At 38.3% G+C, this 17322-nt stretch overlaps 2 protein-coding genes across 5 annotated transcripts; one reads left to right on the top strand and one right to left on the bottom strand.

Moving 5' to 3' along the window:
- Positions 1–2500: 2500 nt before the first annotated feature.
- On the bottom strand, positions 2501–13429 carry slc5a6b (solute carrier family 5 member 6). 2 transcript variants are annotated; one of them, XM_004540077.6, is made up of 17 exons: positions 13294–13429; positions 13073–13129; positions 11269–11728; positions 11119–11184; positions 10143–10194; positions 9965–10032; positions 9533–9687; positions 8922–9062; positions 8454–8583; positions 7941–8029; positions 6474–6586; positions 6301–6371; positions 6136–6222; positions 5908–6059; positions 5727–5833; positions 5520–5641; positions 2501–3499 (listed from the first exon to the last, which is right to left on the bottom strand). In XM_004540077.6, exons 3-17 carry the CDS (start codon positions 11614–11616, stop codon positions 3362–3364), a joined length of 1839 nt encoding a protein of 612 aa, XP_004540134.1. In that variant the 5' UTR covers positions 11617–11728; positions 13073–13129; positions 13294–13429; the 3' UTR covers positions 2501–3361. The 2 variants fall into 2 exon arrangements, with proteins under 2 accessions (XP_004540134.1, XP_004540135.1); XM_004540078.5 differs by having other exon boundaries at positions 13073–13147; positions 13294–13381.
- Positions 12984–16392, top strand: cenpo (centromere protein O). Of its 3 annotated transcripts, none has more exons than XM_012923648.4 (7): positions 12984–13101; positions 13363–13497; positions 13677–13828; positions 14301–14451; positions 14607–14878; positions 15336–15495; positions 15906–16392. In XM_012923648.4, the coding sequence occupies exons 1-7, from the start codon at positions 13005–13007 to the stop codon at positions 16013–16015; spliced, it is 1077 nt and encodes a 358-aa protein (XP_012779102.3). In that variant the 5' UTR covers positions 12984–13004; the 3' UTR covers positions 16016–16392. The 3 variants fall into 3 exon arrangements, with proteins under 3 accessions (XP_012779102.3, XP_004540137.3, XP_076733944.1); XM_004540080.5 differs by having other exon boundaries at positions 12990–13047; XM_076877829.1 differs by having other exon boundaries at positions 12990–13101; positions 13366–13497.
- Positions 16393–17322: the final 930 nt, after the last annotated feature.

The raw sequence follows: 17322 nt of genomic DNA, 5'->3' as shown, positions 1-17322 counted from the left end.
ATTAACGGTCCAATCCCTTCTTAATGTATTATTGCATGTATTATGTGTTGAATAATTGATTGAATTGTTAATTTTCCTTCTGAATTTGTTGTACACCACCTTATCATTGAAGACCAGTGAGTACTGCATATATCTTAAAGCAAACTCTTTTCACATGACTGCAATGGCAAATCACCTCTATACCAAGTATCTATATTTACCCTTTACAGTTTTTACATAGCCTTTATGTGCTAACAGACCTTATAATACAGACCGAGTGTATAGAGAAGCTCTGTAATGCAGAACTTTTATGGGTCCCTTTTGGATAATCATTAGTGGTCTGACCTTAAAATAAAGAACTCATTTGCTCTAAGTATATTACGAATACAAATGTTTAGTCAAATGAGATTTAGGAGCAACTGACAACTCTTTCTAGGCAGGGTGAACTGATAAAGAGTTCACCGCTAAACACATATTACACAAAATCTATTTGGAGAGTTATGGTATCTAACTCTTATTATTTGTTTTTAAATAATTAGCCTCAAATTTGATTTTTAGATTAAACATATGCAGTGACTTGACATCGCATTCAATTATATTTTCACAGGTGATTTAATATAGAGGAGTTCAACTGAGTTCAATTCCACCATCAGGCCGGGGTCTTTCTGTGTGGTGTTTGAGTGGGTTCTCCGCGGTACTTCGGCTTCCTCCCAAAGACATGCAGGTGGGGTTAGTTTAATTGGAAACACTAAATTGCCCATAGGTGTGAATACAGGAGTGAATGTGAGTGAGATTGGTTGTCTCTGTCTATGTGTTAGCCCTGCAACAGACTGGCGACCTGTCCAGGGTGTACCCTGCCTCTCCCCCTAATACAGCTGGGATAGGCTGCAGTGCTCCCCACGACCCTGAAAAGTGGATGAATGTGTTACATACAAATAACTCATGTTTGATGAAAATTACTTATTAAACAGAATGAATGAAAAAAAAAATTACTTTTAGCTTTCAGTCGTTCCTATTCTGATAACACTGTAGTAGTAGTGTAATAATATATTTCTAAAATAATATTTTCATTCATCATCTTAACAATCTGGATATTATTTAAACCGATGACTTATCAGTTGGTTAAAAGAAAAAAGATAGTATCGGCAAACTTCCTTGTTTATCTTAAAAAAAAAAAAAAAAGGACATCCAGAATAAAAGCTGCTTTCTCCCAAACTTGATGTGAACATGCAAAACATTTCTTTTAGTTTGAATGTTGCAGAGAAGTCTAAATCTAACCAGCCACAACCGAAAACATGTGCATGAAGGGAGACTAAGTTGAAAAAAAAAAATAGCGCATTCAAAATGTACAAGAGTAAAAAGTGTCTAAAAGCATAAATGATAATATTTTGTGACTTGAATACATGATTGGAATGTAGATCTTTATATTAACAACATTTTAATGATGTAACTAGCTGGAAAATAGCTCATATATTTAAATCCTAATACTGTTGGTGTTTTTCTGTCCAGTTACTTATTATATACATTGTACGGTACAGGCAAGTTAAGAAAAAAATCAAATTGCTTTAAGGAAAGTACGATATTATATTAATACAACTAACTCAGTACGATGTTTGAGTAAGTTTGAAAAATGTCTAATCATTTAAACACCAAGCCTGTATTTTTAATGCAAGCTAATTATAAATAGCACTAGTTGTAAATTTGGACAGGGACTCAATTTTTGTCATTTTGCCTCTATACACCACCCCAGTGGATTTTAAATCAAACAATCAATATGCAATTGAAGTGTCGACTTCCAACTTTAATTCAGGAAGTTTAACAAAAGTAATCAACTGTTTTCGAATTAAATACAATTTAAAAACAGTCCTCCAGCTACATTATACTGATCTTCATGTGTGAAACTTGTACAGGGCCCGCTGAAATTTGCAACTGCAAAAATAAAATAAAAACTTAGGAAAACAAAACAAAACCCAAAAGGTTGATTCTGTTCATCTGGATGTCGTAGCGTTTTCAGTGGGAGAAACGTTTCGTCACTCATCCAAATGACTTCTTCAGCCTCAGCTGACTGCAGGTTTCCCCAATCTTATAAACAGTACGTTGCATAACGACTGAAACTAGCACCACTGAATGAACAGTGGGATGACATTGTTCATTCAGTGGTGCTAGTTTCAGTCATATCGACCAGTTTCACTGACTTTTTGAACATGTCAAACATAAGGAATCATTTGCGCTTCCTAACACTGAGACTGAGATGATTGTGTAGCTCTGGGTCAATTCCTTTTACAAAGTGTTGTGTTTACTTTAATATTTACTCTAAACTTCTTAAAGATGTGAAATTACCCCAGTATTAGAGGATAAAAATCAAATAAACAATTTCAATAATATAAAAAACTAAACTTTAAACATTTTCTTAAAACTTACAGAAACAAATCTATTCAAAACTACAGACAAAAAAAATGAATAAAAAAGTCAAAACATAAAACTACAAAAACTAATGAAAACAACACAAAAGACAACAACGTAACTATAAAATCTTTAATTCTCTTTAGAAAGTTTTGTACTTTTTCGGTCAAGTAATAATCAAACATTCTTAACAGATAAGGCTGTATCTTTTCACAGGACCATTTTTAAAACAGCCACAGTAATGCTAAACAGTCATCAAGTACAAAGAAAATATCACCATAAAATATGTTTACTTCTTTTCCTCTTATGTCAAGCTCCCAACGTATCAATTTTGACATATATCAGCATAGTTCAGCTTTTTAACATGTACTCAGGAAAAACCTTCCAGAAAGCAGCTAACAATCTGAAGTGAGTCTGTTATTCTTCACCCTACTTGCTGCAGTTTTTTATACTGTTTCAATAGGAGATGCTCAAATTTAACATGGCCAAAATATAATGAGGTTGGCATATGTGCAAAGTTTAGGTGTGAAAGTTGCCTCTATAGTCTTTGCTCATTTATGTCAAGGTGAGAGTGGATATTCCTAAGATAATCATCTCAGGGACTCAGCTTTGGCTCTGCTGTTTGCGAGGGGCCCTCAATCCGAATAAACCTGCTTAATGGAAGAAAAGCTAAAACGGATGTTTAACCGAGGAGCTGCCTCAGGGCCTAGTACAAGGTCAATTTGTCAGCTGCATTCACATAAAGCTGAGTAGAGTAGAGTATGTAAGTAAGACATAACTGACTCAGACACTGACAGGTTCAGCTGAGTCTTTTGACATAAATAGAAAAGCAAACAAACAAAAAATTCTGATGTTAAATGTTGAAAAATTTGTAGCTTTGAATGCTGCAGGCATCAATCTAATGTGGACGATATTCACAACTTCTACATGTAAATTTTTAGAGGGAGCTGAATAGAGCCTCTTGTGACAGACGTCGACGTCACACTGCGGTTTCATACTCTACGAAAGTCTCGGGAAGAAAATTTTCCCTCTCTTCCAGTGATGATCTATCTTCTTGTGGGAATGCCAGTCCATTACCTTCTTTGTGTTGTGAAGGTTGCCTCTGCGGTGCTGCAAGCTATATGTAGATATTTTTTTAATTTAAAAAGATAAAAACACACATAAGGAAACTGATTTTATCAAATATTCATACCTGTGAAAAAGCAGCAAATATTTAACAGTGATCATTTTGATTATAAAAACCATGTTAGTTAGCATGCTGACATTATGCTAAATGCTACTGGTAGGCACTCTCTTATTCACAAGGGGTCTCCACAGAAGGTAGCTTTACATGTTCAATTTGGTATTTTATGCCAGAGATCCTTTCTGATAAAGCCCCAAAGGGGATCAAACCAGGGATGCTTCACATACTGCTACTGCTGTATTTTGTGCTACACATTTCCATAAACTGTTAGAATGACTGACTGCTGCCAACTTCTGAATTTTGACTCTAAATGATGCAGAGTAAATACGAACGAAATGCAAGCAAGCATACATAATATTTAGTCTAATTTTGGGGGAAAAAAAAGGGGAAGCAGCATTATATTCAGTGGTGCCTGAAGATGTTTACAGATAATCCCTCCCACCATCTCCAACATAATAAAAAAATGTCTCTGAGACCAGATTTTTACTCCTGCAAGAATACAACCTTTGACGAATCAGTTAGGATAAATTACTTATAATAAAGATGAAGGAAGTCACCCAGTCCTGAATCCTTTTAAGTCCTTGGAAATAGGTGAATGCACCTCTTTCAGTTTTAGTCTAAAAAGAACTATGAGTTTCTCACATAGCCCTGACTGATATGAGGATTCCTTACACAAGACTGAAATATTCTTCATTAGAGTCTCTCTGATTATCTGATTAGTCTAACTGTTCCAATTCTTACTTTAAAACCAGAGGCTTTTCAGGTTGTAGCACCTACATTTTGCAATAGCCTTCATCAACCTGTCAGGTCAGCTCAATAAAAATTACTTTTAAATTTGCACGACTGAACAATCTGCAATTTGCAGTGTTAATCCTGGTGATTAGCAGTCAGTTAATAAATAAATCTAATCCGCAGGTTCATACATATCACTACTGGATGAGTTAATTTTTCATGTACTGCAGCCTGGCATTGCTTCTAGTGACGGCATATAGATATTTGCTCAATAATAAGAAAATAATTACATCCATGGCCTGCAAGCACTGCAAACTCATCCTTTTTCGCTTTCAACTCTGCAATGGGTTCATGATGCAGATGTGAAGTTTGTATGTGGACACTTTCTGTATTTTACAGGGTTAGAATAAAATGTTAATATGTGGCACTATCAGAGATGGAAAAAGATGCAAGAAAGACAGGACAAGAAAGGAAGGATGATTATTTTCAAAGGCGAGCACTGCTTAGAAAGTGAAATTTACATGCTTGGAATTTTAAAGTGTATATATATATAATGTTGTAATTAACTTTAAAAAAATTTGAGTCAGATATTTATAAATAAATGATGTGTTGCTGAATTACAATTTCTTGCACAATGAACTGAAGTACACTAATTCTGTGTTATACAAAGACTGGATGAAAATATCAGGAAACTTAGGACAGGCTAAACTGGTTAGTTTGGAGTAATGTGTTAAAGTTTACAGTGCTGGACTGTTTACATCTAGGTAGCTGACACGAATGTATATTCAAAGTGACGATGCTAATTAGATTCACTGAATTGTACCTTTCTTATTGGAAAGGTTTAGGTGTTGGAAATTAGTTATAAAGCTTGTGTAACAGTTACTAATATCATGCAGAATTCGGTTGGCTAAAAAGGGCAGAAAGAGCAAAACAAATTATTCTGATTTATTTAAAGTGATTTAGTTTCCCATGCTGCACCACTACGCCCAAGCTGCCAAATCCCACTTTAGCCGCCTGCAAATCATGATCCTGAAAAGAGGCTCTTGAAAAAAGTCCCGCGCTTCCAAATTCTAGTAAACATTTCAAAACATCATCTCTGTCTCACCGGGGTTACACGGTTGTACCACCATCTTTACTTAATGCTTTACTATTATTCTACTGCAAATACATCATATATAAATGTTGCAAGGTTCTTTGCTATTAAATCGATCCTTTCACTCACCGTTTGTCCCAGTGGAGTCACACAGCAGAGCTTCTTCTTCAGGTGTTCAGGTAGAAAACAAAAAAGTTTTCCTAACAGGGGATAGAGTGTTCCTGGCATCACATCTTCTTCCTTTGTTGGGCCTAAGAAACATAATTAAGAATTTCTAATAAAAATTTTATAAAGAAAAGTTATGGACAATAAAGATATGCATAAGAACTCACCTACCTGTGAGAAAGCTGATAATCAGGCCTATTAAAATGACTGTAGTGCAGTTAAAGCCACTGTACCACATGTAGGACAGGGAGTAAAATCTCTTGAGTCCAGACGGTTGGCTGAAGAACAAAGAGATGCTTAAGGAGATGATCAATGAGGAGAGGTCACAGTGTGCAGCCGGAGTGATCTGTACCTCAGAGTGGTATTGTTGAACGCTGTCTGAATAGCAATAGTCGCATTGGTGCCGCATTCGAGTGGTAGTGGTCTTGTGCTACGATTGAGGATGCTTCCAATGCCGAGCCAGAAAGCCACAACCAGTCCTGCACACAGACCTACCAGAGCTCCCTGGAAACAATTACCAAAATAAGTTAATAAATAAATAAACAGCATTATTGTGAATTTACGTTAGAAGTCAACTTACGATGGAGTTGGCCCACGGGAAGAACATCCCGAGACAAAACAGACCAAGAATAGGACCACCAACCATGCCGAAGATTTTCAAAGCCACCTAACGTTAAATATGATAAACAATCGGTCCAAACATAGAAGTATGTTGATTATAAAGTTATAACCGGTGCGAGCTTACCTGTAAAACCGAATCACCCATGAGGTGAGTGAGATATGCCATGGCCAGGCAGAGCAGTCCATAGGACATAGCTTATTAAGGAGACACAAGTATAAACTTTAGGGTCAAAGCATCATTTTCAATTCACTGCTTTAATTCACAAATTGCAACATTTAAAGCTTCAGAGAGCAGACCTAAAACTTTGGACAGCAGGGTTGCTCTCGCCTCAGTCATGGCAGGATATTGCGGTTTGATGAGGTCTTCCATTGTTACAGTAGCTAATGAGTTGAAGGCCGACGATATGGTGCTAAACAAGAAAAGGGAAAAAGGGCGTGTAACTTTAAAATGCAAATTAAAGGCATGTTTCACCGCTTGGATTCTAGTTACTAAATCATTACAGCAATAAGAGTTGATGTAAAAGATAAACAACCGCAGTTACCACCTTGTATTATAGGTCTGTAGCAAGTCTTATCTTTGAGTCCAGGTGAACTTTGGTAACAAATTTGAGGAAATTCTCCTATTAATTATCTTCAAGAGATAAAGAGAATGGAACAGTGTTTCAACTCCACAACAGAGCTATAAAGCAAGCTCCACATAAACAGTCAGGTTCTCTTTATGTTTACTCGCTTGAGAAAACCTACAATTCCTATCAGAGATAGACACAAATATGTGATATCTGCGCGTTAGAGCTCTGAAACTTTCAAACTTGCATTTAAAAGATCAAAATTATGCAGTGTGTTCAGTTCTGAGTCAGTAAAATGGACACCAGGAGAGTTTGTCACAAGATCAAAGTAAAAGTCACTAAAAGTCACATCTGTAGATAAAATGACCTACAAATGAAACACAAACATTTACATATTTTCTGTATCACCAACTTCATAAATGTAAATTCCAGTGGCAATGAGACTAGCAGCTGTAAAATTATAGCAACGGTTTGTGCTGCTGTAACTTTATAGCTGGGCTTAAACTGGTGGCGTTACTAAGCTACATCTCTACAGGTAAAACTGGTTCCTTAAGCAGTGAATCTATACAACACTTAAAGATTCTGTAAATAATAGAAATAGTGAAAATGAGTCACTTCCAATTGTGAACATAACCTGTTCCAGCCCAGGTTAGCTGTTCAGCAGAAGTTGCTATGGTGATCTAACCTGAAAAGAGGGCCACCTTTATGGTATTCTTCATGACAAATAGCCTACAAATGCAGCAGGTTATTCACACTGTAATGTATGACTTTAGACTCAGCATAGCACACTAATCCATTAATCTTGGTTCATAGTACACCCCCCAGGTTCACTCTGTGTGTGTGTAGGAGCAGTACCTGTGCCCCACTGACAGTGAAACTGCATCACAAAGATCAGCACAGCCACAAATTACAGCAAAAAAAATTTTTTTTTTTTTGTCTCTTCACTTTTAATGAGAGTGAAAAACCTGTTTTCCTTTTGGAAATGTGAGTTAAAATGTTTCCTATTTTAACAAAGATGCATGTAAACATCATGCAACGTTGGGGTCATGGACAATTATTGAAAATGTGTCCATACGTGACGATGAGTAGATAATGCAGGTATCATGACAAGCCTAAAGCTGAGGGATGAAATACTGTGGAAAGAGGATTGGTAGTAAAAATTATTCTGTCTCTGCAGAAACTGTGGAAAGTCCCGTACCTGAGGGCTGCACTGAATAAACAAGCAATGAAGAGTCCAGGCAGCCCAGGCAGACCGTGCAGCATATCCATCACAAAATATATCACCATCTGTGGGAAACAAACTATAAACATATCTTCCTGGTACCTTCAGTTCGATTTGCATAAATGTACAATTTGCCAGGAACAAAACACATATTGTATCATCTCTGATGTCCAAAACACACTAGAGAGACATGAGTCGAATGTAATGAAAGGTATCACTATAAAATATGCAAATACCAATGCTGGGTTTTTTTGTGCTCTCAGGGGTACTTTGTTTAATTCGGCACGAATATTTTTGATCATCCTTCATATTTCACTTCAGATTTTGTTTACTCCAGAGAAGAGTATGACAGTTATGCAATATTCATCCTGGATGGATGGATGGATGGATGGATGGATGGATGGATGGATGGATGGATGGATGGATGGATGGATGGATGGATGGATGGATGGGAACACTAAAAACATTACACAGCACAGTGCAACTCACTGCATCCCGTGAAGAACTGGCCAGCTTGTCAGAGTGGTCCTCTCCACAGTAACGTGCAAACATGACCAGCCCCATCACACAACTTAGAGCCAGAGCCAGCTGCAGGGAGGGAAAAACCATGTAGCAAGACCTGCAGGAGGTTGGGAACATAATAAGGTGCTAACTTTGAAGTCAGCTTCTTGTCATTTTCTTTTTATTTCACTCATCCTTTTTGCAGATGTTTTTTTCATGTTTTTTTGGAGCACCCTCCTTTAAACTTGCAGAGCAGAGTGGCTAACACATATAGCTAATCTAACAGCCACGGGATTTAATAAAGCACATGAATACATACAAGCTAGCTTGAAATAAAATATTGAGAGGCTCATCTACCGTCTCCTTCCATCTCTGTTGTGTCATGAATAACTGTAGAACATATTATCAGTATGAATTCACAAGAATCTTTGCTTTAATATCAAAGCCACTGCTTACCTGACAGCCTCTTTCTCTGTGCGTGAGCTGAGGTATCTTTGGACCTGAGCCTGGTTCACACCATACAGGGACAGCATGAGGAAGACCCCACCGACCCCAAGAGTCCAGAAGGTGTGTCTCTCTGTCGGATCTGGGTTTAGACTGTATCACAGGCGAGAGAAAGAGAGAGAGAGATGCGGTTTAAAGACTATATCTTATGAAATCAAATGCATGGTAAATTTTAATAACCAAATGCAAACCTAATTTCTCACCAGAAAAACCGCACTGTGGTTTTTAAATGTACGAGCTACAACAAAACAAAGCATTAGATTTCAGAGTGCTTTAATTCTGCAGCTGTTTGAAAGACTGTTAGAAAGAAGGAAGTTTCGTGTGGTTGCCGGTACGAAAAATAATGACAGCTTTATTGGAGTGTGCGATGTATTTGACTATCATCTGGATATATATGCCGTGTATTTTATTTCCCCCCCCCCCCCATCTTCATCTGCATGCAACTAATGTGTGCTCAGTGTTGTACACCCCAGAAAGCTTTCAGTATCAAATATCATGCCCCTTGCCTGCATATTTCACATATTCATATAGAGTCGTTTCCATTAAGCAAACTTCAAACGCACTCGAGGCCAGAGATGCGGTTTCCCTCCCAGACTTTCCTCCAAACATCAGCCACTCCTCCAGTCTTCTGCACTCCCACCACAATGACAGCCAGCTGCCCTGCAAACATCACAACAGTCTGAAAGACGTCTGTCCAGATGACGGCCTTCAAACCACCCTGAGACAAAAAGGCACCGAAAGCATTAAAAGGCTACATATGTGAATCAAGAAGTATTCAACTGCTACTCAAAAATAAAGACCCTACTAAAAAATATTTATGGGTATTTTTTGCAGGTTTTTTGTCAGTTCTTGCAAGTTATTTTTATAGAGTAGCAAAGGCAGTGTTGACAGAAGAGCAAGTCATTCCTATCAGGTTAAGCTCAATAAAATCACTCTCAATTTATTCAAAGCCCTTGTAGATGGCTGATTCAAACTGAGCCTGTGATGTAACTCACCAGTGTTGTGTACAATGTGCACACGAGTCCAGTGGCCAGCACTGTTCCCCATAGTTCAAACCCAGTGACTGCAAAAACAGAGACAGAGAGCAACCCACTGAACTACAAGAATTATTTAGTTAAGTTCAATGAGAAAGTAAAAAATAAATAAATAAATAAATAAATGACCTCTTCTTACCTGCATTTAGTGCAAAGGCAGGAGTATACACACAAACTCCCATATAGATAACCTGCAGTCGGGCAAAAAGAAAATGTCAGCTTCATAGAAAAACCTTTGAACTTTAAGGCCTTTATATTATTGAATGCACTAAAGCGGTCCACTAAATGTGCAAAGTGACATTAAGTTTATTATCCTTATAGCTGAGAGTAAAAAAAAAAGAATATTTACACCGCTTTATTATATCTGCTTAAAATAAAACTAGAGCTGGTACAACATGACATAGCTACTGGGTATCAGTCTTCCTCTTCTCCTGCCTGCTCTCTTTAAAGGTCGCCACAGTGGATCATCTGCCTCCATCTCACACTATCTCTAACATCCTCCTCTGTCACACCAACCCTGTGTATGTCCTCCTTCAGTACATCCATAATCTTTTCTGTGGTCTTCCTCCTTTCTTCCTGCCTGGCAGCTCCACCATCAACATCTTTTGTCCAGCATATATCGCTTCTCTGCACACGTCCAAACCTTCTCAGCCTTATCTTAACTTTGTCTCCAAACTGCTCAATCTAACCTGTCCCTCTGATGTAGTTATTTCTAATCTTGCCAATTTTGGCCCCTCTCAGTGAAAATATTAACATCTTCAACTCTACCATCTCCAGCTCCATTAAACTTGTCCACCTTCTCTAACCCTGTCATTTACACTTATTCTGTCTTTATTTTTACCAGTTGTAAATTTAAAATTTTTTTTAAAAAAAAAACTGTAAGCCTAAACTTATTTTTTGGCACCATCCCTACAGAATCCGATTATTATAAAATGTTATGTTACATTTAAAAAAAATTCTTAATAGGTTACACAAGGGAGGTTATTTATATTTTACTCCTGTGAGAAAGACAGCAGTTATGTTATATTTGTAGCTGTGGTATTTGAATATCAAATATTGGGAAAAAACCTTGCATCAGCACATCCTGTGTTATTGCACTGCAGTGCTGCACTCACCATTTGAAAGATGAAGGTGAAAGTTCCACATATGCGTACTGCTTTGCTGAAGCGCAGCTCAAGATACTGTGAAACAAAGCAGCATAAGAAATCTAAAGATAAGCTTGCTTTAAATGAGTACTGGTGAAAAATGAAAATGCTTCGGCAAACCTGGTAAGCGCTTGAGACGCGCAGTCTGTAAAACACTGGAATGAAAATGTGAGCTGGAATGAAGAGGCCCAGGATGTAGGCGCAGCCAATGAACCAGTACTGAGTGCCGTGCGTGTAGATCTCTGCTGGTACGCCAATGATAGCCACGGCCGACTGGAACGAGGCAATGAGCGAGAGGGAAACGGGGAGGCAGCCCATGCTTCTGTCTGCCATTAAGAACTCTTGAGTCGTGCGCTGACGCCCACCAGACAGAGCGTAGTACAGCCCGATGCCCATAGAGGCAGCGAGTAAGACGGCAAATATCACATAGTCTATAACCGTGAAGAACTTCTGGTCGGACGGGTCCATCTTGATTGTCTCCTGGCTGCAGTTTGAGAAGATTGTGTGCTTCTTCACACACACGGTCAGAAAAATAGGAAACGTCTTTGTTCACACCCATCAGTCATAACAGTCCAAAAACCTTGAAGGAAACAAAAAAAGCTGAATAAATATGCATGTGGGCTGGCTGTTAAAGGTTGGTGCTTTGAATCCTGGGCAAGATACTAAACTCAAGTTGCTCTCTGATACATCCATTCGAGTATAAATGTCAGACAGAAAGCATTTAAGCATTAAAAAGTGCTTGTATGAAAGGGTGTGAATGAGTGAGTGCTCAGATTAGAAAAGTGCTATTTAAGAACCTGTCTATTTATCATTTGCATGTGAGGTGATCTGCTCAGATATCCAGAGTTATTATTTATATTATGTAATATTATTCTATTCAGCCCTTTTCTGCTTATAAAATTTAAAAAAACAACAACAACTTTGCAAAAGTTGGAGAAGAAACACATCTGCACACAGCTGATTTCCTTGTGCTTTTCTTAGACATTTGTGCTCCTGCTCAGACAAACAGATTCAGCACTGAGTCTGCTGTCACTAAACTGTAATGCTTGCATCAAAGCACCACTGCTACATGAGAATATCACCAATCTGTGCAATGTAAAGCAGACAAACTGAAGTCACGTAACCTCTCACTATGTCAACTTTTCCCTGCTTGTGCTGATCCAAAAATAATGTCAGCTGTTTTGGAAAGGGGGAGGTTCCTTGCTCCTGAGCTACAGCAGGAACCAGTCACTGTGAGTTTTCAAGGTCAATGACATCAAACGTTTAAACAAGCGCTTCCAGCTGTGGCGAAGAGGGGTTAAAAGGTCATTTTAAAACGTGTTTTCCTATCAGAATATACAGCCAATAAAAAATATTTCAGTGGAATGTACTATAAATTGCAGTATTTTTAAATTGACTGCTTAACTAAATCAAGAAAAATTACCTAGAAGATTGTTTTCAAAACATTTTGGGGTTTTTTGCATTACAAATAGGTGTCACTCAAGAGTCCAGGGTGGCATCCTCATGTATCTTGTTTTGATTTCCTTCCACATTAAAACAGACTGAAGGTTGAAATCCTTTCATCTGGCCGGGAGCCAGATTAGGTATTAATATACTGTAAAAATCTCTGCTGATCAATTAATTGATCATTTTGCCTCAAACCCCACAAAGGAGGTGCACAAAATACAAGGTCACAAAAGCCTCGTTGTACTATAGCAAAGCATGATGCAGGATTTTAAAAGTGACTTTAATTTGACTTGGAGACACTGTTGCTGTAGCTTTGATATTTTAGTTATAAATAACTGTGCCGTGACCGTCTGTAACGTTATCTGCATAACTTGACTGGGTATGAAGGAAATGGCCCTAATCAAGACAGCATGGTGTGTGAGAGGAAACAGTGTGCTAGCGGAGACAGAACAGGTACAACAGCATTGAGCAGGGTTACCTTTACAGGGCAGCACTGTGGGTATCCGGGTGAGTGTAACCGTCACCATGCCTTTCACTGAGACGTTCAAGAGCACTGCGTTAGTTAAAGCTTGATGAGGAAGGTATTTCCATGAATGAAATCACGACTTTATGAAAATCAAGGGTTGTATTTTCAAATAAACGTGTGTCTTGTGTGTTTAAACTTATGCTATGTTGAAAAAAGGACTTGAACACACTTACCATGCTAATCTGTCGCTCCATTGCTCCATGTGATCGCAAACTGTTTTTAATTTTCTTCCGGGGTTGAAGAAGTGGGCGGTGTGGTGACGCAACAGCCGCCAAAATCAAAAACTTGCAAGAGGAGTGGATGTTTACATCGGATCAAGTACGTACAGAAAAATAAAGAAAAAGACTCGGGAAACATGGAGGGAGCACCTGCGAAAGGTACCTCGGAGCGAGAGCTTTTAACTAGCTTAGCGACACCGCAAGCTAGCTTATAAAGAACATTGTTGTGATGCAAAGTTCGTTAGCCTGCTAATGCTATGAGCTAATGTCTATTAGCCCAACAGTAAAACATTCGTTTGTGTCCTTTAGAAGTTAGTAAATGTGTGCTTTATCCTCAGGTGTTTTGAGTCACCTGAGTCTGCTGGAAGTTAAAGCCAGGAGTCGTAAAACTCAGCTTCAGCAGCACAGTCGTGTGATGGAGCTGAAGGCTAAAGTTGAAGCACTGAAGACCCAGAGAGAGCAGCTGAAGGCACAGATACAGACGCACCAGGTTTGGGGGCTCATGATGGTAGAAGCTGGACAAATATTTACGCAAAACACGTGATAAATTTATAAAATTATAAGCCGTATTTATATTCATAAAATATACAGTTTATAGTACGATTACATTGAAATATTTATCAAGATATAGTAGTTTATGTTAGTGTTTTACTTATATACTACAGTAGAGTACTCATCCTTACCTGACCATTTTCAGAAGAATATTGTATTTCTTTGTTAAGCCATTTAACACCGATCTATAAATCATTCAAGCATAAAGAAGGTACACAACTCGAGAGATGAACCACTGTTTGACAGGCATATAATAGTATTTTTGATTGGGATTCCGATCCTGATTGTTTACTTAGGTGTGAGAAAGCAGTGATAAACCAACTGATTTCATGTTAATATGATGCTCACATTTGAACTGGGTCTGAAACGTTACATCACTTTCACATGCTGGTTGCACTTCCCTGTTACAGGACCTCCAGAAACTGAGGTTGGCTATGGACAAACAGTGTGCAGATGAAGAAGAGGAGAACATGGAGGAAGAGTCGGAGAACTCAAAACTTTTGCGGCTCATGGCCAGACACACTCAGCTGAAAGATCTTCTACATGCTCATCACCTCATTGGTATCAGCCTAACTGCAGTATTATTTCCTCTGGTTCAGTGTCACCTGGAGATGTTTTCACTGACTTTTTCCAGTGTGTCTCATATTTCAGATCTTTATTGGTCTGTTTTAATCCTCTCTTTTTTCCTGCTCTGTTTTATTTGCTGATATCATCAGGTGGGTATGACATCATAAAGACTCGCAAGGGGAAAGGAGCGTGCGTATCTATCGCAACGGCCTATGAGGACGTCTTCTTAGACACCTTTAACCTGGAGATTGATCTGAAGCCAACTGTAAAGATTAGTCGCCACAACATCCCTCCCTTTATTCCCCTAAACAACCTTGCTGAGCAGAACAACATGCAGACAGACCTGAGGGTGTTTCTGGACACCCTCAGCAAACATCTCAACGCCTTTGCTGGTCGCAAGCAGCAGCTGAAGCTTGTTAAGGTGCCAGATTTCACTTTTTTAAATTATATTTCACCATATCCCTCAGTAGCTGATGTTGACTCCATCATGTCAGCATTCTGGGAGGGCAAAGCCATCTGTTGCAGGACTCCATGTTTAGGTGGCTGAAGATTTTTTTTTTTTTAAACATATCTCTGGCTGGACGTTTGGGCTTGTTCTACTACAGAATTAATTTACACTTTGATTAAATTATGAATAAGAATATAACAATCAAAAGTACCCTAAACAGTTGCACAGTTCTTTTTATGAAACCTGTAGTTTTGTTGGTGAACAGTAGAAACCGTGGAGTTTTGTTCCATTCGTAAATTTTGAAAGCCAAGAACCCATTAATGTTAAGCACAAACTATTTATGGCCTTTAAAGCACAAAACCGTTTTGTATTCATTGCTATTTGTTTTAAAACAATATCAAATTGACCCTGTTTTGCTTTTTGTTTATAGGAGAAACATAAGTCTGTTGAGGTGATGGAGAGTAATGTTTTATGTTCACTACTGGTGCTGTTATTCACTGTGCCGAGAGAAAAGACAGCTGTGCTCTGCACACTGGACTACACGGACCACACCAGATGTCTCCCCACACGAGTCCATCTGGAAAGTGAAGGTAGGAGTTTCACATTCATTTTTGTTTTAAATGCAAACTCAGTCCCATTCCCACAGGCGTATGATGCAACATGCTTTTACGAACATTTGTGGAAGTAATGGTCATTGTAAAGCGGTCACTGAATTGCAAAAAGGAAGCTTGTGAAATCCTAGATATTCAACCATCAGCTTCAAGTATATTAAAAGTGGAAGTGTTCAGGAGCCACAAGAGGTCAGCCACAAACGGTTCATGAAGTGACAGGACTGTTTCAGTGGCTGAGCAGACTTTTGCTGTAATGCGACCCGATACTTTTGTCCATTTAATAGATGTAGAAAGTCTGTTTACAAACATGTGATGTTGTTGTTAAAGACACCCATAAAACTTAAATTTGGTAATGTTGTTTAATGTTGATTTCCTTTTGTTTGTTGCAGACAAACAGCTTCCCGATTCTCCACAGTGGAAGAAAAACTGCACCTTACTTATGGAGACTCCTGTGCACAAAGCTTTAATAACCATGAAGAAAATGGGAAGCATTGCTTAATTTATTCACTAATATGTATTAAATGAGTTTTGCTGTTGCATTTTGCTAAAAGAGTAACGTACTTACTCATTTTTCATTTTTGTTTTTAAGGTATTAAATTGTAAGAAAGTGAAGTTTCCAAATGTTCAAGCAAAAAGTCTTAAAATTCAGGCAATAAAAGTCATATTTGTGATGCGATCGCTGTTTTTTTTGTCCCTGTCTCTATATACATGGTCTGTAAATACTGTCTCTGATGTTGCTATTAACTTGTGTGTAACGTCAACCTGCCAGAGGGTCTACAGATGGAAATTAGGCTATAATCTGGCATAGTTACATTTGTTAAAATGTTCAATAATATGTATTGTCCCTCTTTCTAATAAAGAAAGGAAAAACATCAATTTTATTTTATTTTTTTATTATTTTGCACACTGTTGCGCTGAGTACAGTCATACAGGTATGCTTGTTGCCATGGCAGTCTCAGCACATGTAATACAATAGCCCATTGTAAAGCGTGTCTAGTGCAAGCGGTTGTCGGTAAGTGCAGTAATTTTTCAGCAGCACATTCCTTAGAGATTCAGTTTCAGCATAATCAAGGAGTTTGTTTCACATCAAACAACTAATAAGAAATAGTTTCGTTTTTAAGATATTGAGTTGTGTAAAAGTAAAAGTGCCCAAACTTTCAAATTCCTCTACGAAAGTTTCGTAATAACCTCCACGTCTTTTTTATCTTTCAGCTTCTCTATAAATTCCATCACCTTCTTGTGTAACATTTCTCTCTGAAACAGTCTCAGCATTTCCATTTCCTCTTGGGCTTTCTGCTGTTGCCTGGCCAGCTCTTTTTCTGATATTGAGTCAATCGTTGCAATCTGTTTCATCTGCATAAGTGACAAGTTGCTCTGGACTTTCCCTTTGTGTCTCACAGAGCTTGTAGATTTAGTCGATGGTGATGGTGCTGATATGGATCGACCCTGTTCCACGAGTTTAGATCCTTCATAGCTGGATTTGCTAGGACGCAATCGTCCAGCAGATGTGTATATCGCCCTGGAGAAGTTTGCGTCTGCATTTCTTTCATACTCGGCGATTTCTTTCATAGCGATGCTGACTGTAGCTTTTGGTTCACAGACTTGTACCATCACCATCCATCTTGCTTCATTTATCAGTTTGTCCCTTCGCTGTTGAAGCATTTTCTGGGTGTATCGGTGCTGTTTATCCAACATGATTAGCTTACGTTGCAGATCTCGGTCCTCCTTTTGGTTTAGCACTCTTAACACTCTTTGTAGTTCAGGTCTTCTGTAGATGTGATCCATTATGTCCAAGAACTAGGGGGA

This window comes from Maylandia zebra, linkage group LG19, assembly GCF_041146795.1.
Source record: "Maylandia zebra isolate NMK-2024a linkage group LG19, Mzebra_GT3a, whole genome shotgun sequence".
NCBI lineage: Eukaryota > Metazoa > Chordata > Actinopteri > Cichliformes > Cichlidae > Maylandia > Maylandia zebra.
Note: the sequence above shows the minus strand (reverse complement) of the source record. Positions and strands in the feature narration are given on the sequence as shown.